We start from the raw sequence: 22,488 nt of genomic DNA, 5'->3' as shown, positions 1-22,488 counted from the left end.
AGGAACCAAAGGTATGATAATAATGCAGTTGAGACTCAATCAGAGTACTTTATTGTTTTTGCTCTTTCTAGTTCATCTCCTGTAGATTCATGTGATAGGTGGTTGTTTGATAGTGGTGCTTCAAGGCACTTTACTAGTTACAAAGAAATAATCTCTAATTCGGTTGAGAGGGAGACATATTTGAAGATCATTCTTGGAGATAGCTCTACATATCCCAGAAAGGGATCTAGTTCTATTTCTTTCCATCTGGATCAAGGTAAAACTTTAACGACTCAAGAAGTTTTATATGTACCAGGTTTAAAGAAGAATCTTGTGTCCATATCAACTTTAGAAGATAAAGGAATGAAAGTTGCTTTCATAAATGGTAAAGTTCTCACTTGGCCATCGAGATCCAACATGAGAGATGCCCTCACTCTGGGATCTAGATGTGAAGGTCTATACAAAATCAATGGAAGACCTATTCATGCACTAATCCATGACATCAATCATCAAAGTGAACTTTGGCATCGAAAGTTCGCTCACTTGCACTACAAAGCATTACCTCGTGTGAGAAAGATGGTTTTCAGATGTCAGAAATCAGATCTGATCATGATGGCGTTTGCCAAGGATGCGCAAGCGAAAAGCAAGTGAAGGGACCATTCCCTTCAAGCAAAAGTAGAACCAATCAGGTATTGCATCTTGTACATTCTGATTTATGTGGACCAATGCCTATAACTTCTCTTGATGGTTACTTGTATTATATTATCTTTATGGATGATTTTTTCCGCAAAACATGGATTTATTTTTTGAAAAATAAAAGTCAAGCTTTTAACATGTTCAAAGATTACAAAGCTCATAGAAAAACAAACTAGAAAGCAAATCAAAATTTTCAAATCTGACAATGGAGAAGAGTTCACTTCCAGTGATTTCATTGACTTCTACAAAGAAGCTAGAATCAGAAAAGAGACCATTGTACCATATAACCCAAAACAAAATGGTGTGGCCAAGAGAAAGAATAGAACTATCATGGAAGCGGTCAAATCTATGTTGCATGATCAGAAATTGCCAAAGTTTCTATGGGGAGAAATTGCGAACACAATTGTCTATGTTCAAAATAAATCTCCTCATCGTACACAAAACAACAAGGCTCCTAAAGAAGTCTTCACTGGCAAGAAGCCCGAAGTTGGGCATCTGAGGATCTTTGGTTGTCTTGTTTACTTCCATGACCCAAAAGAGAAAAGAAACAAGTTGGAAGCTTCGGGTAAAAAAGGTGCGTTTGTTAGTTATTGTGAGAATTCTAAAGCTTACAAAATATACGTACCTGGTCAAAGAAATATATAATTTAGAAGCAATGTAACATTTGATGAAGATGCAGCTCTTGGAAAGGCAAGAGACACTCCTCTTCCTCCTACTAATGTTGATAGTCAAGACTCGAGATAATGTATTTGAAATACAAGAAGATCCTAAAGCTAAAACAGATCTTGTTGATGAACCCATGGAGCCCATGGATCCTCTGGATCCTCCTCCATGTGATCCTACTAAAAGGAGACTTGAATGGCTTCATGAAACTCTTCAAGATGTTGATAAACATGTTGCCCTAGAGGAACTTTTAGAGAAAGCAAGAAACCTTGTTGGTTCCAAGGATATGTTGTAGCCATGAGCAACATTATTCAAGCTGAACCGTGCACTTTTGAAGAAGTTGTAAAGGCCCAAGTGTGGAAAGATGCAATGGCTAAAGAATATGAATCCATCATTCATAATGATGTATGGGAAGTGGTTCCAAGACCCCAAGGTAAATCTGTTGTATCTTCTAAATGGTTGTATAAAATTAAACATGGTGTTGATGGTAGTATTGAAAAATATAAAGCTAGATTTGTGGCTAGAGGTTTCTCTCAGAAAAAGGGAATAGATTATGACGAAATTTTTGCACATGTTACCCATTACACCACCATCTGATGTAAATCTGTTGTATCTTCTAAATGGTTGTATAAAATTAAACATGGTGTTGATGGTAGTATTGAAAAATATAAAGCTAGATTTGTGGCTAGAGGTTTCTCTCAGAAAGAGGGAATAGATTATGACGAAATTTTTGCACCTGTTGCCCATTACACCACCATCTGATCTATTGTAGCTCTAGCTGCTAGCCAAGGATGGTCTCTTCACCAAATGGATGTGAAGACTGTTTTTCTGCATGGCTTCCTTAAAGAAGAAGTATTTGTGGAGCAACCACAAGGCTTTGAAGTACATGATCCAAAAACTCATGTGTGTAGGCTGAAGAAAGCCCTCTATGGTTTGAAGCAAGCTCCAAGAGCTTGGTATGCTCACATAGATAGCTTCTTGATGAAGCTTGGTTTTACCAGAAGCAATGTAGATCCAAATCTTTACTTTAAGACAATCCAAGGTATGCCTTTGATTTTGGTATTGTATGTTGATGATTTATTTCTGACCGATAGTGAACCTCTTATTCTCCAGTGTAAGAGGGAGTTAGCTTCTGAATTTGAAATGAAAGATCTTGGTTTGATGCACTACTTTCTAGGCCTGGAGGTATGGCAGAAATATGGTGAGATTTTTCTTTCTCAAGGAAAATATGTTGTCAAACTACTAGAAAGATTTGGCATGGCTAAGTGTAAGTCCATGAATACTCCAATGGAAATAAATTTCAAGAAGCTTTGTGGTAAAATTGCAAGACCTAATTTGGCTAATCCTTCTGAGTACCGTCAACTGATTGGGGCACTGATGTTCTTAGTGAACACTAGACCAAATATATGCTTTGGAGTCAATACATGATTAAGCCTGCTCATGCACACTGGGTTTCTGCAAAGCATGTGTTGAGGTACCTGCATGGAACCATCAATCTTGTATTGAGATATACTACCAAAGATGTAAGGCTACATGGAAACTCTGATGCTAATTGGGATGGTAACTCTACTAACAGAAAGAGCACATTAGGGTGTTGCTTCAGCTTAGGATCTCCCATGATATCTTGGATGAGCAGAAAGCAAAAGTTTATTGCCCTTAACACGACTGAAGCAGAATACATTACTCCTAGCATGGCTAATTGTGAGGCAATATGGCTAAGGAAGCTCCTTGGAGAGTTGTTTGAGCAAGTATTGGATACTACAGTAATTTACTATGACAATAACAGGGCGATTCGACTTTCTAAAAATCGTGTGTTTCATGACAAGTCCAAACACATTGAGATCAAATATCACTATATCTATGATACAGTGCAAAGAGGAGCAGTAAGACTTCATCATATAGTGACTGATGACCAGATCACTGACATTGTTACCAACCCTTTGCTGAGAGGAAAGTTCTTGGTTTTCAGAGAGCAACTTGGACTAACAAATGTGACCCTTCCTAAAGAGGGTGGTCATGGATGATAAGCCTTGAATGTGCGACATCCTTGTCATGTGTTGACAAGTGGATCCCCCCAAGCAGTAATGAGCCTTCGATGAGAGAGATCCTTGTCATGTGTTGACAAGTGGATCCCCCCAAGGAGTGATGAGCCTTATGAGTGAGATCCTTGTCATGTGTTGACAAGTGGATCCCCCCGAGTTGTGATGAGCCTTGGATGAGCGAGATCCTTATCATGTGTTCCCAAGCAATGATGAGCCTTGGATGAGCGAGATCCATGTCATGTGTTGACAAGGGGATCCCCCCAAGCGTGTATACGGTGATGGATGTATCTCCCCTATGATGATTCTTCTTCATTAGATTGTAACATCATTGTTCCAAAGCAGAGATAGCAAAGATCCTTGTATTAGAAAGAAATTTATCCCAAGCTGAAAAGGAGTGTCAAAAATTGACAGCTATGGGATGAATTTCCTTGAATAGAATTTCATTTACGACCCTTCTAGAGTGACTTTCTAAAAATAGAAAATCATGTCTATCTTTATGATATTATTATATTATTATTAAAAGGAAATTCAAGTCTCTCAATCATGAGACTCAATCATGCCATATGTAACTCCACTCAATTAATGTATATGTTACTCTCTCTCTCTTAATGGATTCATTCCTCTCTATCATTAATGCTCTTACGCACCTCTTACACTCTCTTACATACTTTCATGACTCGTCATAAAAAGATTCCTCTTACACCTCTTTAATGCATGAGTTACACTCTCTCCTAAATGCATAAGCTACACTCCTCTCCTTTATAGCATAACTTACACTCCTATTTTGGCACATGTAACTCCTCCTCAAGGCATTGAAGTTACTCCCTCATGAATTCGACCTCCTTGCTCTACCTATATATTTGTGCCTCTCATCCTCACTTGACACACTTACTTGTGCTTGTCAAAGGAGAATTCGAACTTGAAAAAGAGAGAGTTGGAGAGTCTAGAGGAAGATTGAGCGAGAGTCTTGAAGAGCAAGAGCAGATCTTGGAGAGCCAAAGTGATTCAGTGTTTGCATCAAACTCTGTTGTCAGAGATCTTCAGATTTTGGGTGAACTTCTTCATTCTCTCATTGTACTTTGTATCTCTATCGAACAATTGATTTCTAATAGAAGAAGAATCTGGTTGGGGTTTGCCCTAGTCATTGACCTAACTTCTCTGTGTCTCATTAAGTTCTTGGTTGTCTTCCATTGTGCATATGGTTTATGTTCTATCTACAATTACTTAACTTATTTTGCAGCATAAAGAAGTTATGTATTTAAGTGATTGTAATAGCATGGAAGATCAAAATTTCAACACTCCAAGCCTCCAAACAAGAATTCAAGCTAGCTACCCTATGCTATCTAGGCCCAATGCCCTTGTGTGGGATGCACAACAATCCTCTTCCCAAGTAAGATATTCTCTAAGTGAGTGAATTGTCCATGTGGGCATTATGAAGGCCATCCACCAAACTATCAAGAGAACTCCAACTCACAAGGGAAGAATAACAAGCCAGCACCCAATTGAGTTCAAGTAATCACTAAGCAATCTATCTCCTACATGCAAACCCATCAAGAACCATCCCCCATGTGACAATCATTCTCAAACCATCTAGAGGCTAGAAACACACCATGTACCCCAAATCTCATGAAGCAACCCAAGCTCCAAACATAGCGTAAACACTTTCAAAAAAACCCAAAGAGCTAATGATGGACTATGTAATGGGGACCCATCCCCTCCTTTTTAAAACCCACATTCTGATATTTTAATGACTTTAGAACTCTTCAAAATATTCAAAAATGCTTAGTGTTAGGAGACCGTTCCCACATTTTGAGAAAAAATTAGGGGACTTTTAAATGATTGTCCCCACGTCCATTTGATTATTTGGGGACCCACATATGCCCCTCATGCTATATGTTTCTTAATAGATTAAAAAATGGTTGAGAAGTTTGTATGGTTGAGTGGAGCTTAGTTATAACCATATTAGTTCATCTGCACTATAATAATGATACCACATTGGGTTAGAAAATTCATATTCATATCCCACAAGGCTCATCTAATCCCTCCATTAATTATTTTTATTGATGGAGATATCGACCAGCATTTGCTTTGCATAATTTGATGGGGAGGAGTCCAGCATGTGCACTGTGTATAGACTAGAAGTGATCAATGGACCATAACCAAGAGTTTAAATTTGAATCATGCACATAAGCTTGTGGTGGTTATCATGGACTTACAATGGAAATCTTCAATCAGTGCTCTAGCTAATCACATTTGCAAATCTCAATCTTGATTTGACATGTCACTGGTGATTGTATAAGTGCAGGTTGCAGTTTTTTATATTTTTGTTTATATAGAAAGATACACATTATCTTTGTCCCCACCAGTTGTCCCCTAAAAATTTTGGGGGTGTGCTCTTTAAAATTTTAGGCACTTGTCCCCACATCCCTCTCATCCCCCCATAATGGGTGGTCATAACTTATAAATGCTATATGGTTGATTGATCTTATATATGTAATAAATGGTTGACACCCTAATGATTAATCTACAATGGATTACATTTCTAGCTTCTTAAAAATGCAGTATTCGCCTACAAGTAACACAAAAATCTATGTTTAGAGATTTTCTGCAACTAATTAGGCATTCTGCATGTTTTTTGGGAATATATATATATATATACACTCACAGGACACTTCAATCCTAGGGTTTTCTGCAAGCTTGTGCTGCAACATCCACTTCCCACTTGTGCTTCTAACATTAACTGGTTTTGACCATCAGACCTCTCTCATCTACACTTGCCATTTGCACTCCTACAAGCCTACTCCTATTTTATTTTGTTTCTATCTAGCTTTTGTTCAATCCCTCACTTGTTCCCTCTTGGACAAATCTTTTGTTCCAACTTCCCATCTCATAAGACGACACTTTCAAAGCTTATTTCCTTGGCTCAAATCCTTGAGCGTGTGACCCTTAATATGATGCACCTGCATGCCTTCAAATTTTTGGATTAATCGGGACCAGCATTTGTAACTGTTGCATTGCACTATTTTCACAGTTTCTTTTCACGGGATATTGAATTCCACTTCGATTTCCCTGACATTGCCTCTTATGCACTCATTTTGAAATTTACACTTGACTTTATCTCCAACTGTTTCCAGTGTTCCACGGGGACTCGCCCCCTCCCCTACGGGTCTAGTTTCCTCACTCCCCCGGACTCCGGGGACTTGGGGACGAGTAGGGAATGTTTCCCCATGCTCCCAAAATGGAGGAAACTCAGGGGGACGTGCCAGGGAAACGTTTCCCTTCCCTGAGGGGATGTTTCCCCACGCTCCCAAAAAAATGGCCTTGTTTATAGTTTATGATTTAATAGACCTAAAGTGGTACAAAGCTACTCATGTTCTGTATGGGGATAACATCTTGTGCTGTCTTTTGGTTTCAACAAGCGTTATTTTAGAAGGTCAGTATCATGGAAATTTGCTGGACCATATAGCACGTACATGAATTTTCCCTTTTAAAACTTCTCCTTTTTTTCTCAAGTGATGGTTGGATTACAGTGGGGAGATAACTGGAGTGACAGGCAAAGAATATGAGACATTCAGTTTGTGTTTTTAATTTGCATGACATTTGACATACAAACTATGGAAGCAGCACCTATGTCATGTGGGAAATAATTGGGTGGACTATAGACTAACATGCGTTTACTACAAGCATGACAAAATACTATGGGCAACAAGAAATCTCAGGAACTGTCGTTATATATGAATTTATACAGTTACAAAATTTACACAAAGCACAGTTGCTCAGCTTGAATTCTCAGGTCTGAAAATTATTTTCACCCCTGAAATACACTGCTAGTTTGAAGTTTGAACTGCATGGCATTGCTCTAATAAGGTAGACAAATTATCCATGCCATCGTTGGTCACCCAAGTTGGTTCGCAGATGGTCATCCTGCAATCAATGTCATTTGATAGTAAACTGTCAGAAACTCTTTCATGTGATCTTCTCATCTCTCCTGGAACTAAAACTCTTCTTTCAGCATATGGTGTACTGTCTATATTATATATAATATAACAAACTTTCTAGCTGTTGGATCCAATACAGCTGGACAACCCATTGTAGTTGCCCCTTCTACTGCCAATGCAGTGTTCCTGATCTGTTCATTTACCTTTTCACAGAATTCAGTGGCTACCTTATCAAGCTAAAGCTCTCCCTCTGTCTGACCAAAATCTAAATTAGAATTTGACCAAGCTGAATTACAATTTTAAATTTATTATTTTATATGATATTATAAATTTGGATAATGTCAAATGATATTCATATGAATGATCATGCTTTGCAGCTTTTCAATTCAAACCAAATTGTCATAGTGGACTCAATTAATAAATTATATTTTATATTTATAAATTTTTAAGACCCTGAAGCTCCCCCACGTTTCCTAAAAAATGGTAGGGAGCTTTTGCATAAGCCGCTCCCGCGCCCCCTCGCTCCCTCGCCCCCTCGTCCTGGAACCTTGGTGGAACATTGACTGTTTCCCATACTTCCTCCCCCATAATCCTGTGGTTGATATCAATCAAACCCCGCCTGCTATATACTCTTATACATTTAAGAATGCCACCCAAAGCATTCTGAATCTTTTAATATACAATCAATTCAAGTGCAAACATTAAATTGTACCTGCAACTCATAGATTATAGTATATACGCAATTGTAAGGAAGGCGTTTAACTTTCCGTACGCCCTCAAACTCTAACGATAATGGCATTTTAATTAAACAAAACTAGTCTTCATCAGGTATTTAACGATCATACAAGTGCGTGGGATATTGGGACCTGGGAAAAATGCCCATGATGAAGTATTCAAAGGGGGAGTTTCTATAAAAAGGGTTGTGTCAGGACTCAGAACTTCAGACAAATTATAGAAAAAATTACATCATGTTTCACTCGCAGTACTAAGTGTTTCACCCAATGTAGGATGGCCAACTAATATTGTAAATATAAAATATATCTATTTCAACTAACTGTTATCTACACAGAAAACAGAGTAAAGAAAGAAAAAATCAAAATAAACAGGGTCTGACTTTCATTGATGGCACTTGATATCTCCTATTCTTTCATGCTGCTTAAAATAAACCAACCAAAATTCAATGCCACTAAAAGCAAATTTTATAAGCCAATCAACAGTGGATATGATGCCATTTCTTGTCCGTCTTTAAGAAGCACATCTCATCCTTCACCAACCCATTACGTAAGCCCAAAATAAGTAAACTACAATTGCAAATAATGCACATAACAAATAGTCCAAAACACACCAATTTAAGTTACATACATCAACTCCAAAAGAATACTGAAAGGTCCAAGAGACTTACAGAAAAGAGTGCTGAAGATAAGGGAGAGAAATGCAAGACAAGAATAGAGGACCAGAAGTTTGCACCAATGTGGAAATAATGGAAACAAACAGCAGGCTAGTGTCACAACAGGCACAAGGAATGAAAGAATAGTTTGCCAAAGCGGTCTCCTCTTTTCAAATGTCCATGCAAAGAAGCAATCATTTTCTGAGAAGACTTGTTCCTGCAAAAGTATACATTGTGTCAAAATAATTTGGTCAAAATTCTGACATGAAATTTGTACTACAAGGATATAAATGTGGATTATGAAATAAACACAGGTAATTTTTAGAGAGGACAATGCCATAAACCAAACCAGATACTGTGCTGGGTTATTCTCAAATTCAATGAATCTATGAAAACAAGATCTGGTGTATTTATTTCTGAAACTTGGCTATAAACAAACACAATAACAGGGAGCCACATGAGTTGCCTTTAAAATACAGAAAACGAAATGACTATCCCAAATTATAGAATATTAAAAGGTAAAATATTCAGAGAGTAGATTAGAGTTAAAGAGTTGCTTCCATCCAAAAACTTCTGAAATAACACTTTTACCAGGGCAAAAGTTCAAAACAATAAAAGATAAGCGGCCTCCCAAATGGAATGGAACCCATGTATCACCTGTTTGTATCTAAAGAAACAAATCAAAAAACAAACAAACAAAAAAACAGAAAAATTGGTATTAGGAATATGTGGCCCATAGCAATGAAGTATTTTGGGAGACCTTATTTCTTTAATATTTTAATATAACATTTGCCCATTTCCTAAAATTTTGAAAGTACATTTGCAAAGCTCATACCCATTTCCAAAACCAAAAATCATTTCCCTGTTTCATGTGACTGAAGTTTGTATGATATATGTTTGATCAGAAACAAGGGAGATATTGTCTGTCAAAGTTAGGCCAAAAACTAACAAATCTATAGATTATAGGACTGTTACCCACCAAAATTGGTAACCCCATAGGTGAAAACTTTCCTCCTATGTTTGACAGCCAGCCAGTCAGCCAAACAGCCATCAGCCCCCTGCCAGCCACCATTAGATGATGATATGCCATGTGCCTCTGCCACTTGCATTAGCCATGTGCTTCTCACCCATCTGGCATTAGCACTTGAACAAAGGTGGACTGCCACTCAAAAGGTACTTTGATCATTCTGCAATTGGGTGCTTATACTTCTTTTGGTTTGGTGCATTTAGTATGGATAATGGGGTGATTTGGAAGATTGGCGTACCTTAACCATATTCTTGTTCTCACCTTACTAGGGTGGGGGGGTAATCTTTGACCCTAGTCCAGTGGAACCTCCATTAAGGCCCTTTGGGTTATAGGAGGGGCACAAACTGGGGAAGCCATGATTGAGATAGCATGTTCCATCCTCCTTATCTCAACTTAACACCTTCCATCCCCCATTACAAGCCCTATATCTCATATCCATTCTTCGGGTACAACTTGTCATTGATTCTTCGGGATTTCACATACGCATGTTCACATATCTTGAGTATGGCCCAGAAATTTTGCACTGGGAGGTTGATGCAGCTAAAAAAAGAAGGAAAAAGCATACCCTGGCCACAATAAAACAAAATAATGAAAATCAAAATGCAAAAGATGGTCGAGACATAAGAATTAGCATGTGGGCAAAAGCCTAGCATGAGTTATACCTACCTCATCTGGCCATCACCCAGTTCTTGAGCACATGGTGCTCCATTACATCAAAAAGGAACCCTTGGTCCCTTGTATGTCCCAACCCCAATGAGCGATAAACTGACTCATCTTAAAGGGTAATAAAATTGCTACATCATACAAAGCAAGCTCTAACCCTTAAGTTATAAGTGGTAATACAAAGAATAATCAAGAAGAAGTAAAAGGCACACAAAATGAGTGGAAAAACCAAGGTCAAGCTGGTAACTCATGCATCCACGAATGCTCCCTCCTCATATCTATAAACTCAAGCTATGGACACCCCCGGCAATTGGTCCCTTTGACAATGGCACTTGACCATGAAGTCATCTCCCCTCCATTACCACATTATCATTCACTAACACCTATCAATTGAAGGGTGGACCAGGGAACTGTTGCTTCCCCTTAGGGGCTAGAAGCACCTAATAGGGTTGACCTTTAGCCACCCCTACCTAGGGAGAAAAAACTTTTGCGAGATCTTGATCTAAATTATGGAAGGGGATCCTTGTTGGAAGTAATAGAATGCCCTTAGCATTCAAGTTTGTATCACTTAGATGCATTATTTGTCTTAGTCCCTAATCACTGGTTGCTTTCATTCGAATCCATGTTGTTCTTGTCAAGTGGTTCAGCAGCTTGAGCCTTGGGCACCCACTCCATAGGTACCCAAGTTATTCGTAGAAGTATATTGGCCAAAACAAGTGTAGTGTTGAGAGACTAGAGCCTCCTAGCAGCACTAACAAATGACACATGTCCCAAAGCACCTTCAAGACCCAGGACATTGGTCACCTTCGACTTGGTTTTTGTTAATCAAGGTTATCATTGATGTCAATATGGCATTGAATGAGTTGTCAATATTCTTGAGATGCCTGGTTCCAGATGATGATGCCATGACTCTTGGTGGTTGGTTGATTAGGATAACATCAATGAAGATGTCAAGTCACGAAGAAGTCAAACCACTAATGAAGGAAGCCCTAAGAAGTTGTCATGTCCCAATTTTTATTCTTCTTCATAGTACAGCCAGGGTGGATTTCCAACGCAGGGGATGGTCGGGTTAGTGGAGCAAGTTATGCCATCTGGGGTCCCGAGGAAGTTTTGAGGAGTTTCTATGAAATCCGGTGGCATTCGCTTGGCATATTCCATCTTACACACAATTTGCCTTTCATTCTAACACATTCCGACAACTTTCAGAAAACTGAGTTATTAGTGGGCTTGACTCAATTAATTACGCTTAAGGTGGCATTCCGAGAGGAATGCATGGAAAAACACCTTAGTGTAACAGCTCATTACAACCGGAGCGAGAAGATCTATATGATCGGATGGTTAGATGAGAGTTTCAGTGACCTGGGGAGACAGGATGGCCAATTTACCATTTTCCCGCATTAAAAAGATATTTTAATTAAAATAAAAGAGGGAAAAGTACTTCATGATTAAAATAATAATAAAATGGGAGGTTCTAGAGGGATCCATCAAATCTATAAAAGAGGAGACCATTGGAGGAGATCTTGGATTGAGTATTGTTTATTGTATGAGAGGTTGAGAACCTGGTTCTCTACTCCAGCAGTAGCCCCAGGACGGAAACCCTCGGGTGATTCAGTAAGAGTGGGCGAGCACCCATCTCTTCCCTTGGTGGATCTATTAAGGGTTCACAGGCTACATTGTATTGTTTTTTAGTTTGTTTTGGGAGGCCCATTGTGGCATTATTGCAAATCTGTTGAGGCCAACTACCTTAGCTATTTTTCCAAAATGTAAAACCCAATTCTTATATTATAATAAAGCTGAGATTGTTTCTGCTTATTGCATTATCAAATTGCATGCATTTTATATGTTATATTTTACATGGCAATCTTTTGTTTATGAATAGAATTTTTATGTGGAGATTTTCTGAGTTAAAATTCGAGTTGTTCCAAATTTATTTCAATTGGGACATTACAGTGGTATCAGAGCCTTGGTCTTGGCTCAGCCTGCGAACTTTCACTGTTCAGTTGCAACGATTATTGGAGATGTTTTGGAGCAGAATTTACCTGGAACAAAACCCTTATCCCAAGGGTTAATTTCAGGTATAATTCATCATTGTCGCAGGTTATTTGTTGAGATAGCGTGTATGCCTAGTTCACGCATATGGAGTAATGCAAAGATTGTCGTTGCCTGCATTGGACTGGAACGCCCATGTTCTGGTGCGTAGATGAAATCGTTCGATCAAGCATTATTAGAATGTGATTTGAAGCAAGGGTTTCCAACTATTTGCAATAATTCCACAAGCTAGGTTGCACAAAATGGGGAAACAAGTACAAGTTTCCGAAACGGGAATCGATACGAAACACGACCTCCCAAAATTTTGGAAACGGGGAAACGTGAATATATATATATATATATATATATATATATATATATAGTAGGACATTTAAGAAATATGTGCAATCATAAAGCATATATGATACATTCTAATTTATTACATTATGATAAAATTGTCAATTGTCAATGCATAAACTATAAGTCTCTAAATTTACATCACATTTACTCATGAATGATCACATAATGAAAATAGAAATATTCAAAATCAGCCATGAGAAATTTCTAATTTCTTGTCTCGTGCTTGATTGAGAGTCTCCTCCTACATAGTCGAACGACCTTAGTGCTCTTGATTAAATACAAGTTTCATACCCTAGTACCCTACATGCTCTTGATTATTGGGAGTCTCCCCTGCATAGAGAGCTTGGTTCTCTTGATTAAATACAAGTTCCAAGTTCCATACCCTAGTACATGATAAAATCCAATGGAAACATTGCAATCCCCCCAATCCTAAAATCCTGAAAAACAAATAAGTCTGCTGGATTTTGAGTGAGATCTAAAATTCTACTTTCTCCATATGAAATCCAATGAGGGCGAAACCACTCTCAAACATCCCGAGTCATTTCATGGTAATGTTAAAAATTTAAGAAAAATGATGAAAATGAAAAATAAAGGAGAATATCACTTTTACTTTAAGAATTTAACATTACCATGAACTGCATATCAACACTAGGGCAAAAGTTCACTTTTATAAATTTAGAACAGGCATCTAGAAGCAACTAGAAGTCACTAGGATAACCTAAAAATAAATTACAAAACAAATTATTTTTTTTTAAACACAAGTAAAACGTTGAAACGTGAGTCATACAGCCCTGAAACACGTTTCAGGCCGTACTAGCCACGTTTCAATTTCGTGAAACACGTGGCAGTACGGCTTGAAATGCGTTTCAAGGCCGTACCACACGCGTTTCAGTGTTTCATACTCATTTCCGTACGGAAACGCCCCCTTGCCCTACGTTTCCTACAACATAGTCCGCAAGACTTGGCCAAATTATTTTTGACATAAAGTAAATGTTATTATTGTAAAAGTCGTGGCACTGCAAAAAGGGCCATCACATTTTTATTTCTAAGTCTGTGGGCCGAGCCGATTTTGTTATGGCCGTGGAATAATTTCAGGAAGTCAAACCATTTATGGTCGCTGATTGATTGTGGTAGCCGACTCTTTGTTTTGTGAAATCAAATTTAGAAAGTGCCAAATAATTTTAAGGGCCAAGAGCATGGTCTCTGAGAGGCTGCGTTCAAACTGGTGAGAGTAGCCGTTAAAATTTGAAGTCGTCCATTCATTTCCAGAAGTTGTGTCAGCACTGAGACCACGATGGCACAAGAGATCGCGTGAAGCAGTGGTCTAGCCAGAGTTGAGCCATAGACCATTTGAGAAAAGGGGGCCACTGTGCATAATTCTCGTCGATCTGCATCCTAAGTGCACGTAGAAACATCTGCATCCGCATCAACAATCTGATCCACGTGCTGCCTTAACAACCGTGGTTGAGTCGTAACTACCAGATTGAGCCGCCAGGTTCACGTGCTTACATCAGGAGTGAGATTTTTTATCGCCAGTGATCGAACGGCATGAAGTGTTGTCCATATGCATCGAGCAGGATGTTGCATGACCATCGACTCGAATATGCCGCCACACTCATGGGATATCCTGAGCATTGCTAGAGAGATAAGCTGAGTTTGGTGTCACTGTCAATCCACAGTATGATATAAGAGAGGGTGATAAAATTTGCAAAGCGGCGGTTTACAGCTAGCAGCTACGTGCATATCATTACAAGAAACCAAGAACACTATAGCGACCACAATTTGCTCTGTTGTGAAGCTTTGAACCATGAAGATGGAACCTTGACGCAGGAATCTGCATGGAATCTGAAAGATTCCCTAAAGGCCCGAAAATGACAATTTCATAACCAGGCCAACTTTATACTCGTTTTTTTCAGTTTTTCCCAAGGAACGTGATGGTGTGATCAATTGCTTCATCTGAATAGCTGAATTTCAATCAACCCACAGAATAGAATCTTTGAGGAATCTTTGAGGTTACCAGGAGCCCAAATTTGACCGAGTCTGAAAAGGGTCAAGTTTACAGTCAAATTTCACGAATGTTCATTAAACCATGCAGTGTGTTTCTTCTGCAGAGGTATGCATTTTCAGGCCATCCCTGAAAGTGGAGGTATAAGATGCACTGATGCCATGTCTTCTTTTGATTTTTGCTGAGATGATCATTTGTTGTTGAGATCCTTGTTTGCCACTTTGTTTAAGGATCCTTGTATGCCACTTCATGTGAGAGTTTGTTATTTTGTCATGCTGAAGGAGAGTTTTTTATGAGTGAGAGTTCTTATGGAAGAGCGTCTTGTGGAGAGACATGTCACTCTAGTTAAGGGAGTTCTTCCTTGTGTTGACAAAGAACACATCATGTATTCATTATCATCTTGCAGGAATTAATGAAGCGGCCTCCCCAATCTTGACATCGAGCCTGGAGACATAACCCAAACTGGGTGAACTCCGTTATCAAGTTGTGTGTGTTCTTTGATTTGACAGTTGCTTTTATGTTTCCTCTTCTTTAAAGTACATATGGTTTTTCATACTCTTTCACATGCAATTCTGCTAACATCACAGAAGTAAAAGATCTTGGTTAATTCTAATAGCTAAGAGAATCTAGATCATCCATGAACTCATCCATGGTCAAAGGAAAGACAAACTCGGTCTTTCCGGCTAAGGCACAAGCCAGGGAAGACATTTCCTCACTACCAATTTCAACACTCCCTCTTAGCGAGGAAGGTACTTCTGGAAAAACCTCGTTCACCTGGATCTGACTTCAACACTACAACATTCTCCGCTGCTGCAACTGCTCCCTCTGAACTAGAAGACTTCCCCACTTTCTTTTGCAGAATATAATTTGAAGACTTGTTTTTTCCAACCATGCTCTGCGAGTCTATCACTTCAGCCATAAGTGCCATGACCCTGTGTACCTCTATGGTTGCTTCCTCCAGCCGAAGGTGATACTGGGAATCACTAACTGAGTGGTCGTCTCCACTCACCCTAGGCTATGCTCCTCATCCTCCTACTGGTCGGCCCAACTGCCAACTAGTTAAGACTCAAATTAGATTACTGGTTGAGGCTCCATCTTGAGAGCTCTATCATGCTCTCGTTCAACCATCGCTTCTCTACTCTAAGAGATTCCTACCTTGCTGTTCAAGATTGCACATGTCTCAACCTGTAGTAAGTACAAATTCTTCTTCCTTACACCTATTTTCTTCTTACATCCAAAGGTAAGTGTTGGAGGCAAGCCTTACCTATGTTGAAGATGACATCATAACCCTTGTCCTTAAGGGTAGGAACCGAAACAAGATTCTACTTTAGTCCTAGAACATAGAGGACATCTCTGAGATGAAGAACATTACCTGACTCCCTCTAAAAATTGACAATACCAACTCCTCTAGCTGCATACATACCATCATCTCCTAGCTCGATCTGAAATTGCAAGTCCTTCTCCTTCAAGTGGCTGAAATACTTCTTGTTCTCAGTCATGTTGAAGGATACCCCTGAATGAATACACCATATGTTGTTGTCAGTTGAGCTTGCCATGCAAGCAATGTTGAATGGTGTTGTCATTAATGCCAACATTGATTCTTGAATACTCTTAGTAAAACCCTAGAAGCCTCGCACTTGTTGAAACTTTTGAGGATGAAGATCAATGGATTTGCTCTTAAGACCACCATTAACTGATGCTTCTCATCGTACCAATTCTAACGATATGTGGCATGCCACGAGGCTTTTTACGGTTTGAGAGATATGCTCCATTTTAGTTTGGAACCCCATTTACTAGTCATGGAACCCCATTCACTGGTCAAGAAACCCCAAGGGTGCTGCAAGCAATGTTTGAAAAATAAATTAAAAAAGATGACATCAATATTAAGGATATTGTTGATAATTTTCATGGGTCCTAAATGGCACTAATCAATCATCTTTAAACATAAAAACCCTCCTTAATATCCATGGGGTTTATGACTCCAAGTATTTTAATTTGAAATTCAAATTTTTGAATTTTGAGCATTGGCTTCCCTCCTTTTTACAGGTCGGCTTGACACCCTTTGATGTCCCTTCGGCATCTATAAAAATAAACCCATTTGGCGACGATGTGTGTAAGCAAAAGGTCAATCATCTCTGAAAATTTGTCTTCGGCCTGTGGAGTCACGCCCAGCCCAATAGAAGGCCAAGTTTGAAGAACTTTTTGATATATATTTTTCATATTTCTGTTATGGTTCTTCGCTGGTTGAACTTGTCCGAGCCTGTTCAAAACTTATTTTATTGCTCTGCAGCAAGGGAAAATCTGAAGTATTTCATTCTATCTAGGCTTCCTAAGGCTCGGCTCTAAAGAAACTTTCGGCCCCTTTCTCAGCTTAAGTATGAACATGATTTGAGCTCTTTTGTGAATAGTTGCAGGGATTACTTTGTGCATCCTCTGAGGTCACTCGCCGGAATTTCATGCCCTAATCTGTAACTATACTGAAGCAGTTGGTCAGGTTTTGGAAATCTATTTGAGCCAAATTTTCTTTTACTTTAGTCAATAATTATACAAGCATCATCTCTTGGCCTATGTTCGGCCTCTTTTGGCACAGGTGTCTGTAAGTTCTGTGATTGAATTCGCTGGCGCAAATTAAAAAAATTGTTCACTAACCTAAGCGTATGGACCAGGACAATAGGGATATGAAGTGCGATGGATCATGTATTTAAATTGTGCACATAATAGAATTGTGGAGCGATGGACTGAAACTAGTTCAAAGGCATTCGATTGAGTAGTGAGCATGTTGCAGAAGACACAGCATGAATGTGTTGATGAGCATAGGCAGAACTTGCAGACACGATTTCAGAAACTACCCGTGCAGTGGATTGATGGATCAAGATCGATCTAGATGCTTGGTCACTGTAGTGTGTTGAGTTGATTTGATGATGTAAGAAGTATTGAAGCATGTGATGCCCTTAATCAGATCCAAAACCCTTGTTGTAAATTCATATTTATGCAAACATTCTGAGTTTGTCAACATTGAAGCGGTCCAGAAGTTAATCTTTCCCATTCAAGCTCAGAAGGCATGTACTTGAAAGTTCAGGCATGTTTTAGTCTAAGGTGATGTTTTGGCACGGTTCTGTAAGTTCAAATATGACCTACTTCCATTAAGTCTGAGTCGTCTACAGAAGTTGGTTGAATACCATTGATGCATTACTTTTATTTTTGTCACAAGTGCTAAGAACTGTCTTAAAGGCAAGGGCATCAGCAGAGGTCAGTGTTGCATCTCCTTGAAGTCATAGTATTGGGTATCATTCATCTGTAGTTATGAAGCTAAAGGTGGCTGACAATGTTCTCTAACAAAAGTCTGTGACATCACTGTATCAGCCCTGTATCCTTTAGGAGAAAAGGTTTCATTGTCATTTGCATCAGCAAAATTATTATGAATTAACAATGGAATAGTTACAGCCTAAAGGGCAAGGTTACTGCAGTCTTAGTCAGATACTCATCTTTAGCATACAAGGGGCAGCTCTGTTGCTAAGCAGAAATTGAATATCTAAGGTATACATCAGCAGTCTTGAGGTAAGGAACATAATTTGTCAATGGTTCAGTTATGAACAGCTATTAGACAAGGAGCAGTTTTGAAGGTTGGCATACTTCTGTACATCTGGAACATTTTTCAACAGTAAAGAAACTTCATTCATTCTTGAGAGAACATTTTGATGATGATACTAATTGATGACCTGGAATCTACATCCATCAGAGGTTGATGTACTGCCGGCATATGCATTGTATCACCACTGATCTTTTAGGGCAGTATTACTAGGGTTTGACAGTTATATATGATGATTTTCTGAGACAGGGTTTTGGCTGTTAGATGTTTACAGTGATGTGATTACTGTTACGTAGTTCATTGATGGAGTTTCTGTAAAAAGAGTTCAGTTTCTAAGCTTGATATGACAGCACCATTTGTTGTTTGACACCTTGCTGCTTGCTCATTGAGATTGTTGTTCAAAGAAATATTAGAATGTGAGCAGAAATGCTAAGATGGTATTGCTGAGAGGACAGAGTTGTAACTTGTGGGCTAACATGTAAAATGATGATCATTGCAGGGAGAAGCAGTGAATTGGCTATTAATGGAAGCCGCTAGGGTTTGATATTGATGAACATTATAAGCAGAAGCAGATATGTTTTGAGCAGAGGTAAATTGTTTTTTTATAAAACTAGGGTTTGTTGTGTTGTGCAGAAGAAAAATTGATTGTATTGCAGTTGTTTTATCTCAATATTGAGCACATGTGGATCCAGTCTGAAACTTGTGAAATGTGGTCCGTCATGGTGAGCTGAAGGTTGGAGTCTTCAGGGCAAGTGGCAGCTTGTTGATTAGGGTGGCAGGGTGTTGCAAGGCAGGAGAGTGGAGTCTCCTTCAAGGCGGCAGGGTGGTGCTAAGGCAGGTTGGAGACTGCACAGGGCGTTGGAGTATCCTTCCAGTTGGAGCTAGTAAAGCCAGGGCATTGGAGCGTCCTTCCGGTTGGAGCTCGTAAATCAAGACATCAGAGCATCCTTCAGGTTGGAGTCTCCTTCAGTTGATGCTGAAAACTTGGAAGTTGGAGCTTCCCATTGATGTAAATTTATTAAAGACAAATATGAAGAAGCGTTTGGTGGTTTTTCTCTTAGAAAGATTTCCACCTAAAATCCCTAGTGTCCATTGCCTTTATTGTTGTGCATTGTTGAAAGGTGTTGATGATTGCTTTATATTTATCTTAAGCTAATAACAATTAATGCTCTATGAAGTAAAAATTAACTAATTGAAGAGAAACACTAATTCACCCCCCTCTCAGTGTTTCCAACAAGTAATCAATGACAGATCTTTCTCATGTTGAAGAATGTAACTAGTGTCGGTCTTCATAGTTGTATTTGAGTCATAATGTAATGTATTTGTCAAAAGAAAGAAAAAGGAAAAATTATTTATAAAGGGATAATTATTTTTGGCATGGGTTTCATGCTCATTGTAGGTCAAGCCTCCATTGAAGGCTTCTAGGATTATTTCTTGAATCATTGTCATTATCATTATATTCTAGACCTTCTTAAGCTTTTCATTTCAAGAAAGAAAAATCATTTTTATGTATATTCTCCTCCTCCACCAAGTCGGCCTTAAACAGTTGACAAGTCGGCCTCATAATGGAGATTTGAACTACTATATATACAAGTGCAATCATCCTATTAAGAAGGATAGAGATAGGAGATTTGATCTCCAGCTAAGAAGTGGACATGAAGTGTGCAATACTAAAAGGAGAACCTATCTTATGAAAAGAAGAAAGGGAGCCTAACGAAAGTCTAAAAATTGTAAGTCTCTATCAAACATGTGAGTTTACTAAATTATTGCAACACTGAAAAATGCAAAATTGAGTCAGGAGACCGAAAATTGCAGAAGTAAGAAGAAAACGACCAAAACCCTAATTGGCATGATTTTGTTTGACTTATTTATGGAAGGCTGACTTGGTGGAGTGAAGGAGCTCATTTGTCTTGGTCTTGGGTCCTGGTTGTCTCAATTTAATTTGAATCTACTAGTAGAAGAGTTTGACTGGATTTTCCCCTTCATAGGGGTTTTTCCCTAGTTGAGTGCCTACATCTTGTGTCCTCTTTTGTGTTTGTGATCTTCATTGTTTGGCATTGGTCTTGATGATAAAAACATAATAATTTGAAAGAAGAATTAATAAGGAAAACATCACAAGAAAATGTCAAAGTAAGAGAAATCAATTTAATAAAACCCTAAGTTGTTGCCCTAAAATATTTCTTAACATCTCATTCTAGGCAGAAAATGCATCTACCTCTACTGTTGTAGCTACATGATCCTTCCTAGACTCATCCTTCTGACTAGGACACTTAGTAGCATAGTGTCCAAACTCATGGCATTGGAAGCACTTGATATTGCTTAGATCCTTCTTCCTCTTCTCACCCTTCTGACTAAACTCGGACTCCCCTTGGCACTTCTTGCCCTTGGATTTACTTTTGTCTACCAAGGTAAAATTCTCCTCGTCCTCTGTCTTCACCGATCTACCATCTCTCATCCCTCTCCAAATTTCCTCTTCAACGCAATCACTCCATAACCTTTCCTAACTAGGAAAATTTTCTTGGCCACTTACTACATCCTGGAGGCGATACCAAGACTTATGGAGGAATCCCAGAAGCGCAAGACTCACAAGGTGTTTTTATGCTACTGTCTTTCCCACACCACCTAGCTCATCTCGAACCCAAGTGAACTTTGAAAGATATCTGACAATGAGCTCATCTTTGTTCATCCAAATACTTCTTAATTTCTCTTTGAGAGTAAGCTTCTTGACATCAGTAGTACCCTAAAACATATCCAAAATGGCTTTGAACATCTCATATGCTAAGATACCGGATTCGTCCAAAAGCCCTGTCGAATCGCGAATCCGACACGATTCTCTGCGGATTCGTGTCCAAACTTCATGACACGTCGTGTCCTTTTATGACACGTCGTGTCCTATAATGTGTCCTGAATTTGCAGTGCGTGTCACGATTTTTGGGACGTGTCCTGTTTTTGGGACTCGTTTCCAGCTGCTAGGTTAAAGGGGCGTGTCTGCTCGGTTGACGGCTCATTTTGCAAGTCAGTTGACAAGAGATTGTGCTGTTGCAGCGAGGAGCGAACTCTCAGCAAGGAGAATCGACCACCAAACATCCACAGTCCACCAGGTCTGAGGTAAGTGGTCCACCAAATAATGCAGTGAGTTTATAAATTATAACACAGTCCTTTGAATGAACCCAAATCTCTAAGTTTTACCAGCAATGAAGGCTCCAGCGTCCTATCTCTTTGTATCAGCGGTTATACTGGCTCTTCAGAACCCACGCAGATCAAAAAAATAGTGAGACAATGGACTGACATTATGCACAGAAATGTGTCTCCTTGTTCTGCGTCCAAATACACTAGGCAACTCTTCAACTCAGTCCCATACTGAAGTGCGTTCACCCAGCTATACACAGGAAGAATGTGGCCCTCCTTATGGTCACAAACTCAACCTGTTTATGGTGTGAACTCGGCCAGAGTAAGGAAAAAAACTCGGCCTTCTATTTTGTATGCAACTCGTCCCTTTGTAAGAGGAACTTCAATCCTCTGACACCACTGAGTGTATATTATATGGCATAATTTCCATCAAGGTTCCTCTTCCTGCACTGTGGGCTTGCACACTAATTTTTAAATTTTCTTAGTCTAGTTTGCATCTAAAGTCTCGACTCTCTATGCATACATTGGGGTGATTTTCAAGCGTGGTAAGGTTTTACAGTTTATTGTTCTGGTCATTGCACAATTTGACAAGATAGAATCATTTTGGATGGTGTTTCATGAAATTCAGAAATGAGAACATGTGTTCCCTCATAGTAGTTCACACCCTTAGCTATAGATGAAGAATCAAGATCTATGTTTGAAATCAATAAATTTGTATCATTAATTAAAATTTGTGTAAGAAATATGATAATATCTAATTTTTAATATCTATATATATATATATATATATATATTTTAATAAAATAATATATATCGTGTCATGTTCCGGGGGTTCAGCGTGTCCCGAATCCGACACCACGAATCCCGAATCCTACGTGTCTCGAATCCCCGTGTCAGGTGACTTAGCTCATATGTTGTCTTCTTCTCATAGAGATGAGGAATAATATGGTCTCTAACCCCCTCTCGAATGATCCTCTTTGCC

The 22,488-nt window shown here is 38.9% G+C and overlaps 1 protein-coding gene across 4 annotated transcripts in view; it reads right to left on the bottom strand.

Annotated features, from left to right (window-relative positions):
• The window catches only part of LOC149250416 (translocation protein-like protein), a 168,436-nt gene that overhangs the window by 66,210 nt on the left and 79,738 nt on the right, over positions 1 to 22,488 (bottom strand). For all 4 annotated transcript variants that reach the window (XM_089459086.1, XM_089459088.1, XM_089459085.1 and 1 more), the window contains one exon: positions 8,721 to 8,922. In XM_089459086.1, the coding sequence (XP_089315212.1) occupies positions 8,721 to 8,922 (202 nt within the window). The remainder of the gene's footprint in view (positions 1 to 8,720; positions 8,923 to 22,488) is intronic.

Source organism: Pinus tabuliformis, chromosome 7, assembly GCF_031772625.1.
Source record: "Pinus tabuliformis cultivar Carrire ecotype Pingquan chromosome 7, CPIR1, whole genome shotgun sequence".
NCBI lineage: Eukaryota > Viridiplantae > Streptophyta > Pinopsida > Pinales > Pinaceae > Pinus > Pinus tabuliformis.
This window is presented reverse-complemented; position numbering and strand designations above follow the sequence as displayed.